This window comes from Trematomus bernacchii, unplaced genomic scaffold (assembly GCF_902827165.1).
Source record: "Trematomus bernacchii unplaced genomic scaffold, fTreBer1.1, whole genome shotgun sequence".
Classification (NCBI taxonomy): domain Eukaryota; kingdom Metazoa; phylum Chordata; class Actinopteri; order Perciformes; family Nototheniidae; genus Trematomus; species Trematomus bernacchii.
Genome location: NW_022987564.1, coordinates 9689303 through 9714392, shown reverse-complemented (window position 1 = coordinate 9714392; position 25090 = coordinate 9689303). Strand labels below are relative to the sequence as shown.

The 25090-nt window shown below is 39.3% G+C and overlaps 4 protein-coding genes and 1 non-coding gene across 5 annotated transcripts; 1 reads left to right on the top strand and 4 right to left on the bottom strand.

The window, feature by feature from the left end:
- The first annotated feature begins 61 nt into the window (after positions 1 to 61).
- afp4 (antifreeze protein type IV) lies at positions 62 to 2821 on the top strand. The gene is made up of 4 exons (XM_034125248.1): positions 62 to 120; positions 1466 to 1534; positions 1632 to 1755; positions 2472 to 2821. The coding sequence occupies exons 2-4, from the start codon at positions 1486 to 1488 to the stop codon at positions 2683 to 2685; spliced, it is 387 nt and encodes a 128-aa protein (XP_033981139.1). The 5' UTR covers positions 62 to 120; positions 1466 to 1485; the 3' UTR covers positions 2686 to 2821.
- Positions 2822 to 3332: 511 nt separating this feature from the next.
- Positions 3333 to 9543, bottom strand: pabpc1b (poly A binding protein, cytoplasmic 1 b). Its single transcript, XM_034124802.1, has 14 exons — positions 8802 to 9543; positions 7516 to 7709; positions 6880 to 6995; positions 6448 to 6587; positions 6228 to 6322; positions 6008 to 6145; positions 5565 to 5660; positions 5106 to 5472; positions 4888 to 4998; positions 4642 to 4775; positions 4437 to 4521; positions 4100 to 4230; positions 3830 to 3929; positions 3333 to 3713 (listed from the first exon to the last, which is right to left on the bottom strand). The coding sequence occupies exons 1-13, from the start codon at positions 8992 to 8994 to the stop codon at positions 3837 to 3839; spliced, it is 1893 nt and encodes a 630-aa protein (XP_033980693.1). The 5' UTR covers positions 8995 to 9543; the 3' UTR covers positions 3333 to 3713; positions 3830 to 3836.
- Positions 5784 to 5920, bottom strand: LOC117478518. The gene has a single exon (XR_004555481.1). It is a non-coding gene; the product is annotated as a small nucleolar RNA SNORA5 (small nucleolar RNA).
- A 2174-nt stretch (positions 9544 to 11717) lies between the features above and the next one.
- Positions 11718 to 19539, bottom strand: LOC117477965 (14-3-3-like protein). Its single transcript, XM_034124801.1, has 6 exons — positions 19420 to 19539; positions 17039 to 17341; positions 15924 to 16047; positions 14404 to 14567; positions 13438 to 13533; positions 11718 to 13255 (listed from the first exon to the last, which is right to left on the bottom strand). The coding sequence occupies exons 2-6, from the start codon at positions 17330 to 17332 to the stop codon at positions 13133 to 13135; spliced, it is 801 nt and encodes a 266-aa protein (XP_033980692.1). The 5' UTR covers positions 17333 to 17341; positions 19420 to 19539; the 3' UTR covers positions 11718 to 13132.
- A 1972-nt stretch (positions 19540 to 21511) lies between these two features.
- On the bottom strand, positions 21512 to 24723 carry znf706 (zinc finger protein 706). Its single transcript, XM_034124800.1, has 3 exons — positions 24565 to 24723; positions 22848 to 22993; positions 21512 to 22415 (listed from the first exon to the last, which is right to left on the bottom strand). The coding sequence occupies exons 2-3, from the start codon at positions 22980 to 22982 to the stop codon at positions 22320 to 22322; spliced, it is 231 nt and encodes a 76-aa protein (XP_033980691.1). The 5' UTR covers positions 22983 to 22993; positions 24565 to 24723; the 3' UTR covers positions 21512 to 22319.
- Positions 24724 to 25090: the final 367 nt, after the last annotated feature.

Sequence of the window (25090 nt, the reverse complement as noted above, 5' to 3'; positions counted from 1 at the left end):
GCTTTATCTTGTCCAATCAGATTCACAGGAGGACGGCGCTGCATCAGCATGTGTGACTATAAGAGGTGGGGGAGTCCAGCAGGAAGGCACCATCCGGTCAAGTTTTCTCCTACAGTACAGGTGAGTTTGAATCTGTTCATATAATTTGCTTATGCGCTTTAACTACTGAGACAATTCCACAAACTTAAGACTGAAATGTAATGCATTGAAAGTCAAATGTGCCTTGTCTCTTAGAGATTTGAAGAGAGAGCAGATGTTAATAATGACAATAGGATGGGGTGAATTTGAACTAAAGAATGACATGTCTTAAAATTGGGTAGCATTTGCTCCTGAAGTCTTCAATGTCATACGTTTATATAAAGTTATGGCATGATCCCTTTCAATCTATTTCTTTGAATTTAGTTAATTCAGTTTTATTAGTTTGTGAAAAAATGTTTTATGTTGGTTTAGATTTCTCATCTACAACAGCTGTTTTTAAGAAGCAAACCTGTTTCTCTATTTTGATACTCTGACTGGAAATGATGTCTAAAGGAGATATACAAATCATGTTTGACTCCATATCAGGGTAGTATAAAGTATACTATGGTTAACATGAGTAAAATCATCTAAACGTCTTCTGTTCAGTTAACAACCAAATTCTGAAACTTGTTGAAGTCCTTTGTTAATTTGCCAAACATTTTCTGGTCCTGAAGTACTTGATTTTGTTATCTAAAATTACATTTGATATTTCATTTATGTTTAACTTAATTGTGACAATAGTATGGAATACGGTCCGTACATTTGTTGTGACCTGTGACAAGCCAATCAGATTTTAAGCTTAATTAAAAGTTTAAAATAATAAATAAATGACCCAAAGTAGTATTCACCACTGAGGTGTGAGAAGCATAGTGTAAGAGAAGTGGAAAAACTATGCGATAACTTGGTTAAAAAAAATGAATTTTAGGCACTTTAAATTGGGTGAATAAATGTGGGCTACAACGGTATGAGAATATTCTTTCTCCTTAAACATATCTTATTCTAAATTCACAACAGATGTATTAATACTAAATAAATCTTGTTTTGTTGCTCTAAAACATGAAGGTTAACTTTGTGACCTTGGGAACACATTGTTGTGGTAAATTACTCCAAAGTCAAGGTTCACCTATTAGTGTTGACAGGACGTCAATGATAAGCCAGATCAAGTTTACAAGTTGACATGTGGGCGTTTGGACAAACTAGAAAATATGTATTTTATTACCAGAAGACTGACTGTGATTCCTGGAAAATGTGAGAACTTTCATCAGTGAGTCATCTGATTGAGAAACAAATATCTATTCAACTTCAGAAAACAACTTAATGACTCATCTTGATGCTTTTCATTTTGGTTTTATTGCAAAAACAGAAATAATAGAGAGAGGAACACGCAGCACTCTGGCCCCAGGTAATATCAAACATAGATAATAATTGAGTATATTTGTTTTTGTAGGTCTCCTCCACTCAGCAGCCATGAAATTCTCCCTCATCGCAGCCGTTGTTCTGCTTGCTCTGGCACAAGGTATGATCTTTACATTTTACTTTCTTCAAATTTGACAGTGCATGTATTCTGTTGGGCAGAAAAACATTCTTAACATTGACTTTCCTTAAACCCACAGGAAGCTTTGCCCAAGATACTGCCGATCTTGAAAAGCTCGGTCAGTACCTTGAGGACATGAAGAACAAGATGGTTCTGGACCTGACCGAGATCATACGCACCCACGACCTGGCCAACCAGGCTACGTGAGTACAGGCAGACATCCAACTAACTCAGAGTTCAGTCACTCAGTCACATCTACTGGCTGTCATACAGTTTTAGTAAATCACTTTGGAGATTAAGATTATTGCTACATTGTTAAATTAAGTAATAAATTACAATATATGATGACATAATGAATTATTTGAATGTACACTTAGACAGATTAGAAAGTACTAAAACAACGACATGCTGTTAGTAATGCAGTGTAATTCATTGTATACTATAAATACATGCATCTGACAGATATAAACAACTGAAGTATTTACACTATGAACAGTATAAGGAGGTATAAACAAGTGCTGAAGACAAATATATCTCTAATTATAATCCAGTAAAATAATATAATTCTGAAATGTTGTATAAGGAGTACTTAAGTATATATTGATGCATGTCTTTTTTACTTTTATTTCTCCTACTTTTTCCACCACTGAATAAATCATAATTTAACTTTCAATTTTAGGGTGCATATATAAATATCTACTGCCAAGTAATTAGAGCTTTATATATAAAGTAAAAAGCACCACAATTGCCTTATTATACAAGTCAGATAAAATATTGCAAATACTCATAAAGGACACAATAATTGTATATAAGTACAGCACTTGTTTATTTAACCAGTTGTGTAATATGCAGGTCAGATTGTTTTTTGTATTCTAGTATCTATGCTTTTGTCTCATGGTGCTCATGTTGTACCCCACAGGAGCTTCGTGAATGAGAAGAAGACTCAGCTGGAGCCCCTGGTGGCTCATATCCAGGAGCAGCTGCAGACCGTGGCCTCCAACGCCGAGGCCCAGATCAAGCCCCTGGCCGCCAACGTGCAGGCTCAGTTCCAGCCCCAGATCGATAGCTTCCAGCAGCAGATGGAGGCCATCTTCCAGCAGCTGACCAAGCCTGCCGCACCCATCGAAAACTAACTGATCAGTGCTCCTTAAAGATGCAGCTGTGCCACACCACCACTGTGCATCGGATGCAGGCAGAAATACAAGTGTTTCAGTGATCGTTGACATTATCATCTGTCCCAAAGCACAATAAAATCTTGAAACGCAACTGCACTTTGTCCACTTCATTATTGTGTGTGTGTATGATGGGTGCTTGTTTTTAGACCACTTTAGCATCTAGTATAATTGGAGTTGTGAATATGCCAACATTTCCAGCAGTGACTCAGTGAGTAGGGGCTGTGGACTGCGAGCCGTAGGGTTGCCGGTTCAAGTCCCCGATCAGACCTAAATATGGAGTGTGGACTGCTACTTGCAGAGGTCCCAGTTCACCTCCTGGGCCCTGCCGGGGTGCCCTTGAGCAAAGCACCAGGCAGACACCCCCCGACTCCCCATTGCCCTCCGGGTGCTGTACAATAGCTGCCCACTCCTCCTAGTACTAGGATGGGTTAAATGCAGACCACATTTCACTGTGTGCATGTACGAGTGACAAATAAACAGGGTTTCATCCTCCAATTCTATTGAAACTCTTACCAGGATACATCTGGTAACTGTGCATACATTACACGCCTGGCTTATGGTATTTTTCTGTAGTTTCACATCAGAAGAATGACAAACAAACTGAATATTTTTCCAAGATTTATTGAAGCAAGCAAAGGTCATAAGACATTTCACAATAAAAGGCTTCTAAAGCCCACACATCCAAACATTTAAAAGGGATAAAATGGCAGAAAGGAATGATTCAATGTCACAGAATTCTCTTCTAAAACCCTCCATGAACTGGTAGTTTTTGATTTTAACTTTTTCCATTTTTTGTTTATTTTCTCATTTTAACTCAACAAACCAGGCCTGGTGTTTGTTCATCTAGGCCCAGTTGGAGACTTGTTACCATAGGCATTTTTTATTATATCATTTCACTTCTTTTTACTTTGTTTTGTGTATTTTCATTTTTTTCATTGTTTATTTATTTTGTCCATCGGTGAAGCTAGTCTCAAGATGTCCAACACCTGTGAAAACGCAAAAATACAATCAGTGATACGAATAACTCTACAACTCGTCAAGTACACAAGTGACAGAAATGAGAGATGAGATGTCATATCCTTCTCTGGAAAGGTAGTCATACCATGCTTTTAGGCAGTAGCGACTCCAGCTGGGGTTGGCACAGGCTTCTGGGTGGCTTCCTTAGCCTGGTGGGCCTGAAGCACAGCCACCGCCTCATCCACCTGCAAAGATAAGGTTGTAGATTGTTAGTAAAACATCATGGGGCCATCTCTAAAGTGCTCCGTTTGCCACAAGATCTTTCCTGCATCTTAAAAAGTGCAAACTAGGGAAGATGCATACTTAAAATTAATAAACTCTCATCCTTTGGTGGAAATGTTCCTCAAGTTCTTACCTTTGAGCGGAGAGACTCTGGGGACTCCAGCATGTGGAGCAGCTCTGAGTTGTCAATTTCCAGCAACATGCCGGTGATCTTCCCGGCCAAACCTAGGTGCATGTTCTGGATCATTGGGAACAGACGCTCACCTAGAGGTGTGACAGACAATGAGGATTTAATACAGAGGAAACTACTCACCAAGGACCTGTTAGAGACAACACGTAAAATACATACGCATTTAATACAGCGAAGAAGGTAAAGTGGGGGATAGAGTCAGAGATGGAAGAATAAGGACAGAGAGCTCAAGGCAGGCTAACATAGTATGTGTTTGTGTAGAGCTGTTGGTGACACTTACCCAGCATCTGCTTCTGCTCCTGTGGGGGAGCGGCAGCCAGCATGGAGGCTGTCAGAGGCTCCTGTCCCTGAACATGGACAGCAGGCTGATGGGAGGGATTAAAAGTCAGATAAACAAAAACATTTGGGTCCATACTGAACTTTTTCTAATGTGCAGGGATGCATGGGTCAGTCAGTGTGGCCTTTTGAAAAATGTGCATTCGTACCTGCTGCATGGCAACTTGTTGCTGCGCAGGCATGTGCTGCTGGGGATTGCGGACTCCTGGGGCATATTTGTACTGAGGGACTCCGCGCACAGGAACTGCAGCTGCAGCAGCTGGCCGGGGGCCCATGGGCTGAGCTGCAGCAAGAGGGACAGAAAAATAACGCATAAGACAAAAGCAGCAGCCATACAGGTAAGCTTTATTTTGTGTTTAGTTGGATGGAATATTGACTTGGTATAGGTGACCTACCAACACGCTGGGTGGACATCATGCGGGGCATCTGGGAGGACGGCCGCATGGCACCGAAGGTCTGAGGGCGTGGTGCTGAGGGACGCATCGCACCTGGCATGTTCTGGAAATCTATGAGCACAAAAACACAATGGTATCATACACGAGACAAACAACTTATTTTGTTACAGTGAATACACAATGATGAACGGACATGTGAGGAAGTGTGAGATACTTACGTTGTGGCCGGACCCCTTGTGTGGCCCAGCGGGGGCTCGGGCGGATCTGGGCCATCTGCCCAGCAGCTGGGTAGTAAGCAGCACGGTTCTGGGCCTGAGGTATGGCTGCCATGAAATAGCCAGACGGCGGGGCTGGCTGGTAGGGATTGATGACTGGGTTTGGCACTGCGCGCACAGTGGCCATGCGCTGCATGTACTGGTTGGTCAGGTGAGCTTGACGCTCCTCTTTCCGCTGTGCCAGGGCAACATACAATGGCTTGGTGGCTACGATGCGTCCATTCATTTCTGTCACCGCTTTGGTGGCCTCCTCCGGGGACGAGAAGCAGACAAAGCCGAAACCTTTGCTGCGTCCGCCTTCCATCATGACCTGAGTGTCAAACAAAGAAAGAAAAGATGAGTGAAATTGGACACTGGTAAATCTATAAATGATATAGTATAAGCCAATAGCTGAGGTATTACCTTGGCACTGGTTATTGTGCCAAACGGTGTGAACTCCTTTCGCAGACGTTCATCGTCAAGTCCATCATCAAGGTTCTTCACGTACAGATTGACACCCTGAAAAAAGACAAAAAGTAGTTCTAACTTTGGGATTTATTTTTGAGAATATGACTCATTACGAAAGCTTTATCGAATGCCAATGGACTGAAAGAAGTTTTTTTACTGTTTATTTAAAAAAGGTATTGTCTGTAATACATATTTATCCCCAAAATCCATGGTGAAGAAATATGGGGCCCATGAACTACAGAGTCACTGTTGCAGCTGTTTTGGCCAGTGCAACCTACTAATGAGAGAGCACCGAATTTGACAAAGCTGCATTCTTTCAACAAGCTTGACCAAACATTACAGAAGGGATTTAAAGAAGCAGCTTTGACTAAAATGCATAATTTGAAAAGGAAACAGACCTGGTAGCGAGTCATGCGGTCTTGTTTCATTTGCTCGAACTTGCGCTTGAGCTCTGTCTGTCGCTCCATCTTTTTCTGGGCACGGCCAACGTAGATGAGCTTGCCATTATACTCTTTCCCGTTCATCTCATCCACCGCCTGTGAAAAAAAACAAGAAAACTTAGTCAACTGTTAAAACTACCGTATGTATGTATATCGAGGGGGTCGGCACAACTCTTACCTGCTGGGCATCCTCATGCCTGTCAAAGCTGACAAACCCGAAGCCTCGAGATTTTCCGCTCTCATCGGTCATGACTCGGATACTCATGGCTTGCCCTAGACAACAGAGAAAATATCTTTAAGGACTATAAAGTTGCCCCATGTTATACTGCAGAGGATAAAAATACTGTATTCATTTGAACAGGAATCAATATTTTTGAAACATGGACACCCTGACTGACCGTATTTACTGAAGACGTCCCTCAGCTTCTCCTCATCCATGTCTTCACCAAAGTTCTTAACATAGACGTTTGTAAACTCCCTTGCGCGGGCACCCAACTCGGCCTCGCGCTCTTTGCGGGATTTGAAACGGCCCACGAATCTGCAAATGGACATTTAGCAACATATTAAAACACTTGCACTACAGTAATAAGACCAAATATTGCTCATCAAAATAGTAATGCAAATTGCATACCTTAAGTAAACGTTATGCATCATAATTTGTTTTGTTTTTTTATTGCGTCTTAATCTGCCAAACCTATGTATTCACTCACTTTTGCAAAGAATTCCCGACTGAAACTGCTCAAGCATCATTCATTGAACAAAGACTCAAGTTACCCCATTTCACACATTAGTATGCACCACGGTTTTAAATGTGTTAAACCTTAACTTACACTTTTCGGTCATTGAGGAGCATGCCATTCATTTTCTCAATGGCTCGTTCAGCTGCCTCTTGAGTCTCAAAATGCACAAACCCGTAGCCTTTAGAGCCATTCTCGTCACAAACCACCTTAGAGAAAGAAAACACATGCTGTTTTTAAAAGCCACACACACATGCAGTAAATTCAACCTCAAATAGTTATTCGACCACACTTCAAATATTAGATTTTTATATAATACTGTCTTTTCATGTGGCATGCCTTGTATTCAGGAACAAGTAAATAATTTAGTCAACAATTGATTAACAGTAAATGACTGTTGCTGTTATACATCTCAATTACTTCCACAATGTTGCATGAATTTGGTTGGTAGCTTGGTTGCTATGGGAAAATATATAAAGTTGATCTAATATTAATCTACATACAAATGTACTGTTCGGTTGATGGGCAGAAGGCAACAGAAACTGACTGTTGAGGGGTGAAAAGTGGGGGGCAAGTAGTTTACAATGAAAGAAACTCCAGGACATTTACATAGCACACACATGCAAATGACCACTTTAAATGCTGTGGCATAACAATGACTTCTGCGTGAGCACCCCCGTATTTCAGGTTGGAAACAAAAAGAAGGGGAGTCGGTCACTTGTCCTTTACCTTGCATGACAAGATGTTGCCGAAAGCAGAGAAGGTGTCGTATAGAGCCTTGTTGTCGATAGACTTATCAAGATTCTTGATGAAGATGTTTCCCACGCCGCTCTTTCTCAGTGACGGATCGCGCTGCGACCACATGATGCGCACAGGCCGCCCCTTGATCACGTCAAAGTTCATGGTGTCCAGTGCACGCTCGGCTGAGGGGAGAAGCACAATTAGCACGTGTTACATTAATCAGTACATCCAAGGGGGTTTCAAATAAAACATTCTATGTTAATGAACATCATTTCATTGTTTGTTCAAGTGCAAAAACCTTTTCCTTTAGAAATAAATTGTTTTTTTGTTCATTGACAGACAATAACCGTTAGTTGCAGATAAATTAATAATTAACAGGATATATATATATATATATGTTTATTTCATATGCATTACAGAGGGCTAGATCTACATTCACCACCCTAATACTTCCTATATTAAAAAGGGTTGTTATATTTCGGAAAAAACTAAATAAACTATGCACCACCCACATATACTGCAATACCCCTAATTTGCAATAACACTGTTATCTACCCTGGTGCATTTTACACTTTATTTATATAATATTATTTATTATATTTGCCAATGTATTGCTAATTTCATATGGTCACTTTATAAATCAAATGTGCTGCTACTTTTTGACCATTGTGAACTTATCTGCAATTTGTTTTTAAGCCTCCCCTTCTTTTTTTTTAAACTACGAGTCTTTTTTCTTCCCTTCATCTGCACTATACTTCTGCTGTTGTAATACCGTAAATATCCCCAATGCGGGGCAAATTAATTAATTCTGAAGAATTAGGCAAAGCAATGCTCATAACCGGGGAATGCATTGATTTTGGAGGGTGTGCAGGGCTGACATTCGAACAACTAACCGACAACGTTTGAAATAGAGTTGAATTTTAATACCACAACAAAGCTAACGGGTTAGCATTCAGGGAGGATTAAATAAACGGTTTGGGCAGCACTTTAGGCCGAACAGTTTGGGTGTCGTCCTTACAGAACAGAGATAAAGAGGCATTTAGTTTTCAGCAGCACGATGCTACATTACTATGGTGGACAGGGCCGGGTTCTTCTCTGCTACGCCACTGCTGGGTGGTTCACATGAGGAGACCCTGCCTATACCGACAACATGTCGGCCGCAGTCACGTGTAGCAAAAAAAAAAAAGGAGGCTAGCTCTCGCTTATCACCGCATGGCATGTTAAAACAGACAATTTTTCACACATTTTACTCGGCATTTTAATAAAGTACTCACCGTCCGCTGGCTGTTGGAAGTTAACATAGGCGTATCCAAGGGACCGCCGGGTTATCATGTCCCTGCAGACCCTGATGGATAGGATAGCTCCGGCAGGGCTAAATTTCTCGTACAGCATGGCCTCGGTCACATCTTGGTGCAGATCCCCGACATACAGGGATGCCATGGGGTAGCTGGGAGCGCTGGGGTTCATGGTCTAGCGGAGTTCTTTTGGACGAAGACTGATTTTTGTAGATGTTATAACCGGACAAAAGTTTTTGTCGTCTGTTCGAACGTGTGGTTCTCCAACGGTCGCTATAAGTCACGTCAGTTAAGCAGAATGCTGATGGTAGACGTTTACAACCGTTGGCGTGTTACGGCTTTTGAGTAAAAAAAATACGTTTAAAATCGAACTATGTCCGCTTCTTAATGAATTTAAACTGTAACTCAAATCGACACGCGATGTTAAAAGCGAATAAACGCGACTTAAGGCCTCGCTTCGGAGCTGGTACGACGTCGACTGAAACAAAAATGTCTTCCGTTTAAACGTTAGCTAGCTCGATCTTATACGTTACCGTCCAATGCGCAGGGTCTACTCCAGCTTCACCGTTGTTACAAAAAGAAATAAAAATGATTTTTTGTATATTTTATGTTTTGAATTTTTTTTGTTTTTTTTTTATTTTTTATAGAACGTGTGCCGAGCGGGCTCAGGAGCACACACGCACTCACACAGCGCTAACAGCCGGGGTAGAGGGGGAGGAAACACTGGGAAGAGCTTTTATATATACCAGAGGACGCGTCACCGCAATGGACCAATCATGTTCCAGTATATTTGTAAAACAAGTTAACAAGGGGGCGTGAACCACAGCTGTACGCATGATGATGAAATCAAGTAAAAACGAAATTGACTTATTGTGTTGACCACAATAGGCAATTGTTCAGTGGTGCTGCATGGGGACGACGTGAAATCCCCTGCATTTGAGAGGATCGACAGGCGAAACTAAATCCCCGCTAGTATATAGACAGTAGTAGGCTACAGTCAGGATGTAATGGGCCTGTCGTGCCTTATGAGATTTTTTACCGCAACACGGTATTCCGCATTTGATACGTAACGTGTGCATGGGCATTTAGCAAATATGATATCGTGCAAGACTACATCACATGATTTCCAAGCACATGTAACATTGCTTTTGTCTCTGACACCATCATCCACCACGTGTGACAAACTATTTCCTGCAATTTCATGCTTGGACATTTATATTCCTTTTTTACATTATCCTGTACAATGCCACACCATGTGTGTATTATTGATTTTGAGTACACCTATTATGTGCAAATATCAAGCAAGAGTCATGTGTGAAAGGTGTATTTCATATCCATGTAGTTGAAAGGTTTACCTATATGAATAGCTGTGCTGTTTTGATTTTGTCTTATACAAATCCTTCCCATTATAAACATATGCTTTCTACAGCCTTCATACATCTGGGGTGTGACTCTTATGGCGTTATCAGCTGCTATCAGAGTGAAAATGAAGACAGAGCTACATTACTCACTTAACTAGATCTGTTTCTAAAGGCCATTGATCTGAGCTGATTAGCTCACAAATGTCACTGAAATGGGCCTACTGATTGAAAACTAAACCCTTGATATTTTATAGTATGGTAGAATAAATACATTTACTCAGGTATGATACTAATCTGAAGCACTTATTTGAATATATGTTTATAATACTATGTTTCAGAGGCTTGCTGCAGTGAAAAACATGTATCTAGATGTGATGACTATACGTTTTTGTGAACCTGAACATTGAATTGGTGCCTTTTGTGCAAAACATGCTTTTTTGAGCACATGAAAAGTTTACTTTTTAGGGATGCATGATGATCCTGGAGACAATTATGCTTTGCTGTAGATTCAACATACCAACATGTAAAAAAGAGCACACATTTAAACATTTACAGCAGTCTAATGCAACATAATAACACATTATAGTTTAACACTGACAGGGAACATTTCACTGCAGATTAAAAAAGTGAGTCAAGCTTAATTTGAACAAAATTACATCCATACATGCACCACAACATGGCCCACAAAGCCATATCCATCTGCAGAGGGCAGTGTTGTCAGTGAAAAGCTAGTATCCATCTGAAATCAAACCAGAGCTCTGCTGCCTTTTCCATTGTGCTTTTCTACTGAGTCTTTTTTAATTCACCAGAACCAAGGGAGGTAATGGAATAAAATAAAAAATGATATTAGCTTCATGTTTTAATCTCACAGGTCTTTCATCAGCGTACCGAAGTGTCCCATTGGCCTCGCATCAGCTTAATTTTATATTCTGTTTTTGTCTTATTCTATTTTTTTGGTACATATCTTTGCTGTTCTGGCGACTTACTTGAATAATTTTGTCTTTCACTTTTGTTTAGTTTATTGTATGTCGCATTGTTGCTAAAACTACACAGCAGCTATTGTGCATTATTACAAATAAAGCCTTTTCATCGTTTGAAATCAAAAGTAGTGTTCTGTCTAGATTTGTTAGATAATAGAGTTCTAACGTTAAATCAGCCACTGTTCAATGAAGGCGGTTCTTGGCTGTGTGCTTTTAGAGGACGTTCACAAGCGGCTATATCACCTAAATACAATGCTTTATAGGAAACATTTCACCCACAAAATGGCAATTTGTTTCAATTACTCAGTTGTATCTTGAATTCTTAGAGACAACTCTGTTTGTTCTTTCATGTCCCCATGGAAAAATGAAAATGGTGTCCTTCTTTTCAATGTTTCTAGACTTTTCTCCACTTTTTGGCTATTTGCTCACAATGGAGTCATGCGAGAAATTATCCTTTTTGGGATATGCCTTTACATGGGTTATTCTCAGATAACTATAATAATACATTGTAAACAAAAAGTAATTCCACATGTACAAAGAGCAAACACAGCACACTTGATTTAATGTTTTAATTCCACTTACATGAAAGCACATAACCAAATAACATACTCAGTGTTAATTCTGAATCCTGCATCCCATCTTTTTAAAACCAAGATACTGTTAATTATAAGAAACTGGCACTACTTTGTTACTACTAAATTGTCATAACGCAGCTTCCTACCAAGTTACTTTAATAATCAGTTGATTTTAGGCATGTTTTAGTTTTTCACAATGTACTTTCAAGGAAGGTAAATGTTACTGTAAACCACCTGGTTCAAGCTAAATCCTAAGCAGAAACTGCCAGTTTCAAAGCACGGCTAACCCTCACACCATACTACTGAGAACCACATACATTCCAGGAGTCAAATCAATATTCAAGGGAATAAAATACACAAAAAGAAAATACAAAACACCTGAATAGAAAAAGAGCAGAAAGCCACATGAGAGCACATGGCAAAAGTATCATCTGCACTGCTGAAAAGATAAAATATCAAAAGTTACAGTATTGCGCCTTTTTGTCAAGTTGTTCACTTCTTAGGCTTTCCATACCTTGTCATGTGTTATTGAGAATAGCAGGAAATTATAGTGTACACATTTCACCGAGTTTGAAATAGATGTCAGTCAAATGGAATGTAACCCTCAACCAAACCAAACCAAAGTTTAAATACAGTATTCCCAAGTGGCCATTCATACAGAAAACCTTTCCTATGCCCAAATGCACAAAGAGCAATGACAAGTGTACCACCCATAAATACACCATCTGCTACACCGACACCAAGAGGGCGGGATGGATACACCCAATATGGTAATAGATCTTTACCAAGGTAAATCCCTCCATCATATGATCACTGCTTTTTCAAACGAGATCTTAAATTTAGTGACTTCTGATTGCTGTAACAATATTTTTTTTTTATTTAAATTTATTTTAACAGTGTATATGCAGGATTTTTTTAGACTCACGTGTCACAATGATTGTAAATATTGAGTTCAAGTAAAACATACAAATTATCAAAATTACACTTAGAGGTTTTTTTGTTTGTGTTTTCCTGCAACAGCAGCAGTTTGCTACGGTGATAAGGTTAAAGAACATGGGGCAGATTTGGATCTAAACGAAGGGACATCATCTGGACTAAACAATGAACAAAAAAATAAAAAAATAAACATCCACTGTTTGACACAACAAGTAGATTCGAAAGAAACAAGACAGATCTATTCCATTCTTTTCTCTGTGGAGGTGCTCATACAAGTAACACACATACACGTCAGTGTATCTGCATACACATCCTGTACTTTACACATTGTGAGTGGAGTGTAAACATACATATCTGTGCATGTGTATGCACACACAGCCACACACACATAACTTAGGCTGGTGAGAGGTAAAACATGTGTGTTTTTCTTGCTTTTCTTTTTCTTCTGAAGATTAGTTCTACTCAGTTGCATCCTCCTTCTTATCTTCTTCTTTTTTGTCGTCCCCCTCCCCCTCCTTCTCCTTCTCCTTCTCCTTGTCCCCCTCCTCCTGCTCTTCAGCCTGGGCGTCTGACTGCCACAGCTGCAATAGAGCAAGTGATATTGAGATTAGTGCAAACTAAGAATCATGGGAAACAATTCAATATTTCAAACATTTAGTAAAGTATAGATGACTTATAAGTCAAAATCAACCAAACCAGTGCAGAGATAAGTGAGATCAGAAAGTGACATTTTAGGACACAGAAATGAAGATGACACACTTACTGTCAGATTGTCACGGAGCAGTTGCATGATCAAGGTGGAGTCTTTGTAGGAGTCAGCGTTGAGGGAGTCCAGCTGTGGAAGGGCTTGTTCAAATGCCTGGAGGAGACACAGACAGCCATCAGTGCTTCCAAAAAACATGTGTTTAGGCTTCCGACAATTGTACCCAAAAAATTGCAAGGAAAAACTAAAAGAAATTATGATAATGGCTAAAAAAAGACAACAGCTAACAGCCACGAACAAGGTTTAAGATAACGTGTACATTCCTGCTGTACTTGATAAATTGTTGAGCCCGACAACAGCTTTAGTCAAAGGTACGGTCTAACATGATGTATTTCTGTCCAACAACAACTGTACATCGGAAAATTAGGAATGACTGAGGGAATACACTTGCCTGCAGAAAATGTGTAAAACCAAGGTATTTTATGGTTTTTGTTATGGTGTAAGACTGATGTACTAATGCTCATTATGTACACAATAAGTACCTACTACCGCTTGGGGATCAATCAGAACACTAACAGCAGACAGCGAAGCGGCCCATGGTAGTTTATCATTGCAGCCAGATTCTACCATTTAGAATTACTTACTTTTCTATTTGTACCGGGAGCCAGTAAAAACATGCATTTAAAAACTAACAAAATTCAAAAAGGGTCTTGAAAACATGCGGATAAAGTCTGAATAAAAGTCGATTCATGACAGCTTGTGGCAGAAAAAAACAATGCAAGGTTTGAAAATTGTCTAAAAATTTTGATAATGCACCTGTTCGTTTATAAGGAAATTATACCACCTTAAACTTGTCTTCCTATGACAAGTTAGAATTAGTAAAGGTGAAAAGTCCCTTTGTATTCAAACATCAGGAAAAACACTTCCGCTTTTAAGTTAACTCATTAGTTACAGAATCACAAACCCACATTAACATCATATAATGCTTTTCACAAGATAGTTATATGAGAAAATGGCGGTTCTTACTTCCTTGGCCAGCTTGCAGGCTTTATCAGGCGAGTTGACGATCTCGTAGAAGAAGACAGAGAAGTTGAGAGCGAGGCCTAGGCGGATGGGATGGGTAGCCGGCATTTCTTCAATGCTGATATCAAAGGCTTTTTGGTAGGCCTCTTGTGAATTAGTAATGGTTGCTGTACATAGAAAGAGAGATCAATCAGTTAGCAGATTTTACTGAATGGGAAAGAGCTATCTGTTGAGGTTTGTTTACATTAATAGCTGACTGCCGGATAAGAGTACGATCCTTTGTTCAGAATCTGTATGTGCATGTTCCTGCTTCTAAAATGTATTTCAGGCAATCATTACATTACATGTCACTTGTTAGACGCTTTTATCCAAAGTGACTTACATACATTCAGTACTGTGGGCAATCCCCACAGGAGCAATTTGGGGTGAGGTGTCTTGCCCTGGTACACAACGACATGCTGACTGCAGTGGGACTCGAACTTGCTACCCCCTGATTCGAAGTTCAGTTAAAGTCCACTGAGCCACAGCCTCCCACATATGCCAATATTTACACATATTAAGTTTGCAGTTCAACTCATAGATACGTCACCTAAGCCCTTCTTATGCCCAAATTGCCGGGCTGTTTATGATTATCCATTAACCTGCTGATTATTTCCTCCACAAAATAATTATTTCGGTCCACAGAATGTAATAAATATGTTGATCAACTCATTTGTTAATTGTTTCAGCTATTTAGCAAATACACTGGGCTCTGGTCAGCATTTTACAAGAAAGAAAGAGTTCAGCAATATGACCAACCAACCACGAAGACTATAAAATGCTCATCACAAATTGAAGGAAAAAGGATAAATACTAAGGGAAAAACAACTAAACTCAAAATATTTCTTCAACAGTAGCAGCAAACGACATGGTGCAGCTCCTGTTGCCATGATGACCAAGCAGCAGACCTCGTGTGCATTAAGTATTCTGGCCACAAACAACACCTGAGGCAAGCCAGTGGCCACAAGCAGGATTTGGGTTCAGCAAGGTCATTTCAGGGTTAACTCTTCTGGTTATTTCCCAGCAGGGTAGATCATCATGGTATCTTATGCTGCACACCTTGTAAAAAGTTTGAGATAAAAGATCACCTTGTGTAAAAGCACCATCTGCTGACTAATCGAAGCTTGGTGCACTAATCGTCAAATAATATGACATACATACGAGGAAGATTAAGGCCATGATCATATTCCAGGCTAAAGGATACACAGCTGCAAAATGCAGAACGAAATGTGAATGTGTAAATTAACAGAATATGTGTAATATAATGGAATATAACATATAATAATTAAAGGACTGTTTATCAGTACACATGTTTGTATTTAGCAAAAGGTGGAATCATTTGAAAAAAAAAAAACATTTGACGCACTTCTCATAAACCTTAATAATAACTCCCCTGTCCCGGGTGAATACCGGGGTTAATGGAGAGGCTAATGGCAAGTATGATGACCAAAAGAAACCTCAAAATGCTTTACTGCTTTCCTCACCCTGCTTTTTGTCTCCGGTTGCCACCTCAGCCAGGTAACGGAAGTAGTCTCCCTTCATCTTCAGGTAGAAGACTTTGCTGTCAGCAGGCGTAGCTTTGGGGATCAGATGTTTGTCTAGCAGGTCCTGCAATGAAGGTGTGCAACATTATTGTTGAAATGCGTCTTGAAACTCAACAGACAAATGCACAAGCAGTTTGAAATAAGATAATAACTTAACAGAATTTTGAGTGGTGTATTTAACCTGAACATTTTAACCAATGGTCATGAATTTGCTTTAAAGGATAACCTCATCCTCACTGTTGAAATTTGCTAATTTCTTGCATTCATTAGCTTATACAAAAACAATCAAGAAAGTCAGGACGAAAGATATCATAAAGTGATAGGAAACATTAAACAGAGCATATTGGCACATACAAAATTATATTATCTCACTCCTATACGAAACATTACAGCCTTTTGATCAAATTGTAGTAAAATTAAATCGCAGTGAATGAGGCGTCATTTCAAAAACTAAATCTACAAGACTGCCAGTTCACCGGTTTGTCTGCTATCTGAACATCTAGAGCGGCAGCGAGAAGCCTCCATTAGCTTGAAGCATATCTTGGTAGAATGACTTAAAACATGAGACTCAAACTAGTCTAATATACATGTTGTGAAGGCTCCTACACATCGACTATGTCCACTATACTTTAATATTTGATTCCAACTTTTTCCCCCTAAATATGAGGTATCCAGAAACACATGACTACACGTTGTTAGTGAATATTTACACTGCCCCATGTAGCTCTTACTGACGTGACCCCCAGCCCATACAGGCTGTAACCAAATTAAACTCATTATTGACCTTATAGCTATAATGTTTATATGAAAGCAAGCAACCTGTGCGGAAATAAATGCATCTGTTAAGTGCATTTGACTGGTGTTGCATACAGTTGTCATGGACAGGAAAACCAAATACAGTCCCTCACTCATTCTCTCTGTTGTAACACTTAAAGTTCTCACTAGAAAAACAGCCGATTTATTTGTTGGCTTCACATCTGTAAATCTCGGTTCAAGCATTTGCTCTCCATTTCCTTTCACCCTATTTGCAACTCTACGTGATCTCTGCAGCTTACCAGCACTTCTTGGCAGATGTCGTTCAGCTCTTTCTCGATAGCCTCTCTGTACCCTTTGGCTTGTGCAGATTTCTTGGTGTCCTCAGTCTTGTGCTCCATGCTGGACACCACCCTCCAGGAGGACCTCCGAGCCCCCACCACATTCTTGTAGGCCACAGAGAGCAGGTTGCGCTCCTCGTTGCTGAGCTCCTCGCTCTCCTCTGTCACAGCCTTCATAGCTTTAGCCATGTCATCGTAGCGCTCGGCCTGCTCCGACAGTTTGGCTCGCTGTACATTCTCCTCATGGTTTGCCATGGCTCCTGTCTGGGTTGAGGAAGGAAGGCCAGAGGAGAGGGGGTCGGGAAGGACAACACAAAGAGGACAGGAGACGGATCAGGAAGACAGAGGAGAGAGAGTTGGGGGGAGGGCAGGAACAAGGAGAGAGAGAGGGGAGCAACACGGTGAGGAAGGGGGATATGATCCTTAAACTTGAATGACCGATGACTACAGTACATGTAAACACACTGTCCTTCCTGTGTCATCAAGTTTTTTTGAAAGAAACCTGTTCTCTGGCATGCATGCAAACACACATTTGGAGATACCAAAATAACAATCAGTTGAAAGGAAGTTATAAGTGTGCTGAAGGAACAAGTCTTAAACCAGGAAATCAATTTGCATTTTACAACTAACAGTTTCCCTGTGTCAAAAGTCAATGGTTTTTTGAATGGGTTCTGGTTAAATGCTTCTGGTTAACACAAGCTTAAGAGATTTTCATGCACTGAATAGCACTAAAAAGTGATCTCTGATATAATTGGAGAATATAACACGCAGTCTATGGCACAACTTTCACTTTGTTGAATTATCGTATCACCTGACATTATTCAAGTAATATTATTATAGCGTTTCTCGCAATAGTAGGTATGTTCAGGGTGTGTGCACACCAGATTTTTTAAATAGTTGTTGGATCTCACCCAGCTTTGTTTATCTGCACTCAGTCTGGTGACTAAGTTGACTTGGCATCGAAGTTGTTACAAATTCCACAAGAGAAGTGTATAGTGTACAGGGGTTTTACATCAGAATGGATTAAGAAATAGAATAGAAATTTGAAAAGATAGTATGATATATCAAATTTTTAAAAAGGGTGGTTATAGTAGGGCAACTATATTGAAAGTGCCATTGCAACATGATTGTTTTCCTTATCCGTCCAATTGATAATTGTAAGTCGCTTTGGATAAAAGCGTCAGCTAAATGAAAATGAAATGTAATTTTCAGGCTATCTCTATTTGAAAGAGCAACTTATATATTTGATTAATCTGGAGATTCTCTCTAGATTAGTTGTTTGACATGTTAATTGTAAAACAAGATTCCCAGGGCACAGGTATCAATTAGTATATTCTTCATAAATAGATTAGTCAATTTGTCCATAAAATGTTATGTCAGAGTGAAAAACTCTAAATCATTTCGGAAATCATCATCATGCATGTGTTTGACACCAAACAAAAGCAGGATATGGTTATAAAACTAAAGCCGAAACCAGTGTGTTCTTCATTTTTGCTTAATAACATGACATGACTAACATCTTATAACTTTACTTACAAATGTATGTATTTGATTGATAGGACATAAGTATTAGTAATAGTTGTAACACTTTAAGATATTACTTTGCTTCATTTTACCATAACTACAGGGCTGTAAATTGCATAGAAATAAGTACATCATTTGCTAATTATCGCTTAACATTTATTATCTCCTTGTGAAAAACGCAGGAGACTAATTTTTCAAAAATCCCACGATCAGTGAGTCAGATTTACCAGCAGACACCTGCACCCTTCAGAGGAATGTCGGCCACCCAGTTTCACCACACACACACACACACACACACACACACTTCTGTGTGCCGCAAGGATGCAGGACTTGCTATATAATATGGCCTAACTATTCTAATATCTCCTAACTATTTTACAATATACAAATAAACCCCAATAATGGTGTGACAGACTCGGTTTAACCGGAATGAAAGGAGCTTTGCTTATTTCAGTCCAAAGTGAACGCCCTTTTTCGCTTCCCGGAAAACACCCAGAGCAAATGATTTCAGCGAGCATTATACATTAATGTCGGCTTGCTTCATTTTGTAAAAAGATAATGGGGTACACTCAAAATCAGCCTTCTAAACACAGTGTGTAAAATACATAGATGGGTTACAACTGCAGTAAAGCTCCACATTCAGTACGTTAAGCGGCGAACAATGACTGAGTAAGCGGAGCATCACTGGTTTCCTCTTACAGTCCACAGTAGCAACAATTCAAGCTAAATTTAAAGAGCTGTCTAAGCACACGGCGTACAAAATAACGTTCTAATCTTCATAATAGCAGCGAGAATGAGGAGTAAATAGGAGAACTAACCTGCGAGTGTAGTTAGATGATGTTGTTCCTGATTCCCGGCCGCACAGCTGATGATCGCTCCCGCTCGTCCACGGGGTTTCCCTCCAATCAAAGACACAGCAGCACGGTCTCACTGGGACGATGACGTCAGACTCGGGTTGCTATGGCAACCACATTTAGAGGCAAAAGATTTAAAGCCATGGAAACAGTTGGTGGATCTTTTATTTTTTTATTTAAGTTTCCAACAATCTTATCTTATTCTAATTCCCATATTACAGTAGGCAAAACATAGTTTAGAACATAGGCTACTATGTGTTACGGTCTTTTATATCTCTGCTTTTGAAATCATCTAACTGTAAATCTACAAGGTTTTAAATATTGTTGTATGAAGTGGAAAAAAACACCTAAACAGCGTTTGTCCTCGTGGGAGATGTAGTGACGTGTTGCTAAAAAATACTAGACGAAATTCAGTTGTGTTTTTACAAATGATAAATTATGAGTATTATTATGTAAAACAATGTCAAGAAGAATCATGTAGGTTATTTTGCTAAGTCATGTGTGGCTCCATCTTTTATAAACATTCCAAAATTGAATTTTTAATGTTATTATTTCATGTTATTGATCTAATTTAGGGGACTAAACAATAATGCAAATCCAAAATGATCTTTCCCCATCTACCGTACCGTGTCTAAATGTTAGCAGTTGCTAGGAAACGGTGTCTAGAGATTATGTTGATGTATCAGTCTATACGTGTTCACTTTGAAGTTAGTGTTTCTTTGATCACAAAGGAAAAATAACCTAAAAAATGGTTTCTAAGACTATTTGATTTAACTGAGAACTCCTTACACGCACTATTGGCATACTAAATAAATCACATAAGATTACACAATAAATTAACAATAATTACTTTTTGATTCATGTATTAATCGATAATGACCATAATTGCTAGGTGTAGTCAACCCTCATTTTTTTTTTTAAATGAAGGCTACATGTTGACAGACTGACTCATTTGGGTGAGTGAAAAACATGCAGCATGGCACTGGCTTTTTTTCTCTGTTCTTCTGAATACTCAGATTAAACAGGAAAACAACGTTATTTCTCAGACTCAGACATTGTGAATACAAGGCACGCTGGTAATACCAGTGAATGCAATGCTGCAGTTCATTCTTTGTGTACAGTGGGACAACACATCTTTTCAGTCACAGTCAGAGCTGAACTGAAGCATCTGTCACACCTCGGAGGAAATGAATGCTTGTGAAGAAAAAGAGTCGAAGACAATATTTTCAGCAGCTGAAATTACTTATCGGTTCACACAGCATTAATTGATTTTGTTAATTATAATGTGGTGCAGTTCAAGTCATTTCCTGTTGACAGCAGCAGATGATGTAAAGCTTTTATGACAGTTTGTTTCAGCTACTCCATCGCATAACAACTTGAAACCATATTTCAGATGTAGCGTTGCTACTTTTGCATCAAGTAATGTTTACATTTTGAAAAAGGTTTACATTTATAGTAGCCATCAACAAGATGCTTCAATTATAGTATAGTTGGTATAAGATTATTCCTGCAAATGAAGGTTCAAGCTTTTTATGATGATCCAACATCAAATTCAGATTTTTGCAATTTACCCGAGAGTAAAGTACCCGCAGTGTAATGTTTTCCTAAAAAGGCAAGATGACAAAAATGGGCACATTAGAGTAGATTGGCCACCTGGCATGACTTCCAAGTCAGATGTCAATTACACTCTGTCTTTTTCCTACCGATGGCTTCACGGAATATTGTGAATACTATTATCTATCATTCTTCATAAATGATTGCATTTAGAGGTGACAGCAGCTGATGTCCCAGAACGACTTCACGCTGACATATTGCAAAATGGGAAGAAAAATAAAGTTACACTATGAGCAGAGGAGCAGAACAATGTGGTCAATTTTAATGGACTGTAAATATTGAACTGGCAGTAAAAGTAAATGGACCAACAAACCCTAAAAAGCTAGAAGTTAATTTTAACCCACGAGGCAGAAAAACAAATAAGATGAATCCTACAAAATCCTTAGAAGGATTTCCTGGAATTATATGAAGAAGAAAAAAACACTTTCTAGAGAAACGCAAATATACAACAAAGTAAAATTTAATAAAATGTTATTATACATCATTGGAGCATTCATTCATTCGTATCCAAGTGTACACAAGTTGCTTACACTCGCCTGTGAAATTTCACTTTTTTTTTTTACCCAACATGAAATTATGATTAGCTAGGTGAAAGATTGCAGTTTAAAACGGCAGACAGCGCTGTGGAAGAATTCAATATTGAACAACTGATATGAGAAAAAAACGCCACAGGCTCAGTTTGATTCAATGCTTGAAGCACAAATAAAAAAAGACAAGGTCACATCTGCCATTGTCTTGATTGTAGCAAATTTAAAATCTGAATTTTCCCACCCAAGCCAATCCCATGCTTTGTTTGAAGACACTTTATGCCTTTACAACATATGTCTTTTTGCTTTATAGGTTTATCAAACAATTGATTTAATTGAAGCTTGAGTTAGAGAGGTACAAGAGTTAGCAGCTAGAAATACTCCTATGTGCATAAGACATCAGGGCAGTGACTGTTCTGAGGAACTTAGTGAAGGAAGGGAGAAATCTTCATTCGACACTTGAATGGTTCCTGGAACTCCAGTGGCCCTGGAATTAAAACCGGTATTTAAGTTTAGCCCCGCAAGTTATTTAACCACAAGTGAAAAGAGGACTGGAGAGGGGGGGGGGGAAGCATTGTGTTAAAGCAACCTGGCCCGTTAAAGCCTACGTAGATATGGCTAACTATTTTAGTTGGTTACATCGATTCATCCATTGCTGTCAGACTGAGACAAGTGCAGAGTTGGTGCAGGGCATTGAATGGGTTTGGTATCCATGGTGACCGTTTATGCCTCCACTCCCTCTAACTCGGGGGGCAGAGGGGATTTCGGATGCTTGCTCTCAAAGTGTTGCTTGAAGGTTTTTGGGTCGGGCATCTGGGTCTGCGGGAAGGGAAAATACATACAATTTATAATTTAGGACAAATGTCTTCATAGAATTATTAAAAAAAAGGACCAAACACCAGCAGAGTTATAAAGGGAAAATAAAAGCCTTTTCTCGTTATAAGGGTTCATAAAATATTACCTTTAAATCATTATTTTATACTCAAAGCGATCAGCGTATTTGGTCAATTGGATTTTTTCACCAGAAGTTCAAATGAACTCTGACATGAGGGATTGTGTATATAAAACAATATATTTAGTTGAAAACCAAGCATTTTTTTAAGGGAATATATTCAAATTCTAGCACTTTTCTAACCTTGACATAATAAGGGTTAGAATTCGGCATTATTATATAACATAGCAGTATTACCAGGCTGCACCCTCAGTCAGGTGTTGGTCTCTGGGTTGTAATAGTAAAGATATCATACTCACCCGGCACACCAGGCAGGTGAACACTAGCGCTGCCTTGGCGGCTGTCTTTTGGTCATGACCCTTTGCCTTCTTCATCTCTGTCTGTTTCTTTGCATTTTTCTGCTGGGACTGAAGTTTTTGATGCCCGCGCGCCATTCTGGGAAAGCCTAAAGAGGAGGAAGCAAGGACACATGACTTGATGTTTACCGATACACCACAGTGTTGTGACCTTTTCTTAACTTTCTATTCTTGTTGTTGGTACACATCTACCATAAATAAGTCAGTTAAAACGTTTGGAGAGTTATTTCAGTTCCCACAGAGAAAGACTGGCCTAATACCATGTTTACTGTGATAGCAAAGGAGAACACTTTGGCAATTTTTTCAGTATTTTTCATCAGCATTTTGAGGGCCAGGTGCAAGGACTTTCTTACAGGCAGCTAAACGTTTGGTTGTTATAAAAACTGTAAAATGCAAGCAAAGACTTCACAACTGCCAGCCGGCCGAGGTCAGGCAAAGTCAACAAGATAGAAGAGCTTCAGTTTACCTGAACGGGAAATTACAGGCAGGGCTATAAAACCTTGATTTACATGACGGGTAAGGGTAATTCATTTCCTAAAACCATTCAAGATGGGCGAAACTAACCAACCAAGGAAAGTTTTAATTAGCAAAGAAAACTGACTAACATGACCAGATTTGTCAGTTTGTGCTACAGATTTACTAACAAGTGACTCGTTTGAAAGAGTGGAATCAGGGAGGGAAACAAGTTCTCTCTTGCCCTCCATAAAAAGAAGATTTGTTTCTCTATGAGTTGGGAATAAACTAGTTCCTTTGGTTCAGCAAACAATCCAAGAAGGGCACCTTCAATAAGATATTTTCTTTTATAAAGTTAAGGTGGATAACAGATTTGAAAATTGTAGAGTGTGTTATAAACACACCCCACAATTTTCTCTAAGAATGCAATCAGACTACAAGTGTTACCAAATGAAACACGAATTAGCTATGAGCCCCAATAACTTGACAATGATTAGTGCAGCTCACATCCTATAAACATTAGTGGTGCTTACTCTCACATTAGAACACTGATGGAGACGCAGACCCCTGCAGGTATGGGGACAGTGAAATTGTGTATATTTCCTTTTGGTAATTCAGCCTTGCCTCCCATCAACGTCTATATATACGTTGACCTTGGTCAGCATTGCATTAACTGGTAACTAGCGATGGCTAATTAATGAAAATGCTGCCTGCTAAGCATTATCGTAACATGTTACACCATATGTTAGCTATCTGAATTAACAACGTTTTGCACTTGTGCGCAAAGCATTGGGCATACTGGAATTACTAATGTCTGTTAAGTAAGTCTTGAGAGGTAGGAACAATAATACAGACACAATTAGCAAGCTAGTTGTTAGCTACTGTTTTTGATGAGACTTAATATCCTATCCATCTCTAAATTGACTGTTCAGTAACAGTCAACCTGTTAACTTCTTGAAACTCAGTTATCTCAGCACATCTGGCTCGTTGTGATCCAGGTGACACTGGTGTGTTTCTCTGCACTAACATGACCGAGCTGTAGCGTGGGTTAGCCTCCATGCTAACCTCAGCTCACTCCGGCTAACACGTTAGCTAGTCGGCTAAACATCAACTAATTATTTCCTTCAGCCTGTGGGAGACTTTAACCAGGAAAAGTATCAGCGGTATGTTATAGCTTATACAATCTTAAAAGGACAGCAGTACTTACCTCTTTACAATAACAGTAACCTACGTGTCGTTTGTAAGGCGTACACAATTTGTAAGAATTTCTCAATTCACAGACAGCTAAAGGATACTGATGCGTTCAATGACACTGGTGTAATGCGTCTCTTCGAGGCTAAGAAAAAAACATTTATGGATCCAGTGCGAAGATGGAAATAAGGCATACATAGATAACCTTAAATGATTAATACGCACAGTTATACAAAACTAAAATAACCATAGAATAAGAGGTTATGTAACAGAAAACCTGCAGGCTCGGGAGTAGTGCACGGTAAATTACGTATTTTACACAGTCTATGCAAATGACCTACTTAGTCAACATTGGAACAAATGCATGTAACAAATCTATTTCTTCGATTACAAGAGGACTTGTGAACGCACCATGATGCGGATTCATGACGTTGGCAATGTCGCCCCCACGTGGCTTTGGTAAGTACTAAAACACACAACACAAAACTTTGGTGTGTTTTCTTTATTATTTTAAGATATGTTTATTTATTGTATTCATGATG

What these genes read in the sequence shown, in the direction of transcription:
- afp4 (XM_034125248.1), top strand. Translation starts at nt 1,486, where the DNA reads ATGAAATTCTCCCTCATCGCAGCCGTTGTTCTGCTTGCTCTGGCACAA. An exon ending in TCTGCTTGCTCTGGCACAAG is followed by an intron (nt 1,535 to 1,631) that starts GTATGATCTTTA and finishes TTAAACCCACAG; the next exon opens with GAAGCTTTGCCCAAGATACT. An exon ending in GACCTGGCCAACCAGGCTAC is followed by an intron (nt 1,756 to 2,471) that starts GTGAGTACAGGC and finishes TGTACCCCACAG; the next exon opens with GAGCTTCGTGAATGAGAAGA.
- pabpc1b (XM_034124802.1), bottom strand. Translation starts at nt 8,994, where the DNA reads ATGAACCCCAGCGCTCCCAGCTACCCCATGGCATCCCTGTATGTCGGG. An exon ending in ACCGCATGACTCGCTACCAG is followed by an intron (nt 5,661 to 6,007) that starts GTCTGTTTCCTT and finishes GTCTTTTTTCAG; the next exon opens with GGTGTCAATCTGTACGTGAA. An exon ending in ACAAGGGGTCCGGCCACAAC is followed by an intron (nt 4,999 to 5,105) that starts GTAAGTATCTCA and finishes TTGTGCTCATAG; the next exon opens with ATTTCCAGAACATGCCAGGT.
- LOC117477965 (XM_034124801.1), bottom strand. Translation starts at nt 17,332, where the DNA reads ATGGCAAACCATGAGGAGAATGTACAGCGAGCCAAACTGTCGGAGCAG. An exon ending in ACATCTGCCAAGAAGTGCTG is followed by an intron (nt 16,048 to 17,038) that starts GTAAGCTGCAGA and finishes CCTTCATTGCAG; the next exon opens with GACCTGCTAGACAAACATCT. An exon ending in TGCTCCGTGACAATCTGACA is followed by an intron (nt 13,256 to 13,437) that starts GTAAGTGTGTCA and finishes GCTCTATTGCAG; the next exon opens with CTGTGGCAGTCAGACGCCCA.
- znf706 (XM_034124800.1), bottom strand. Translation starts at nt 22,982, where the DNA reads ATGGCGCGCGGGCATCAAAAACTTCAGTCCCAGCAGAAAAATGCAAAG. An exon ending in TCACCTGCCTGGTGTGCCGG is followed by an intron (nt 22,416 to 22,847) that starts GTGAGTATGATA and finishes CCCTTCCCGCAG; the next exon opens with ACCCAGATGCCCGACCCAAA.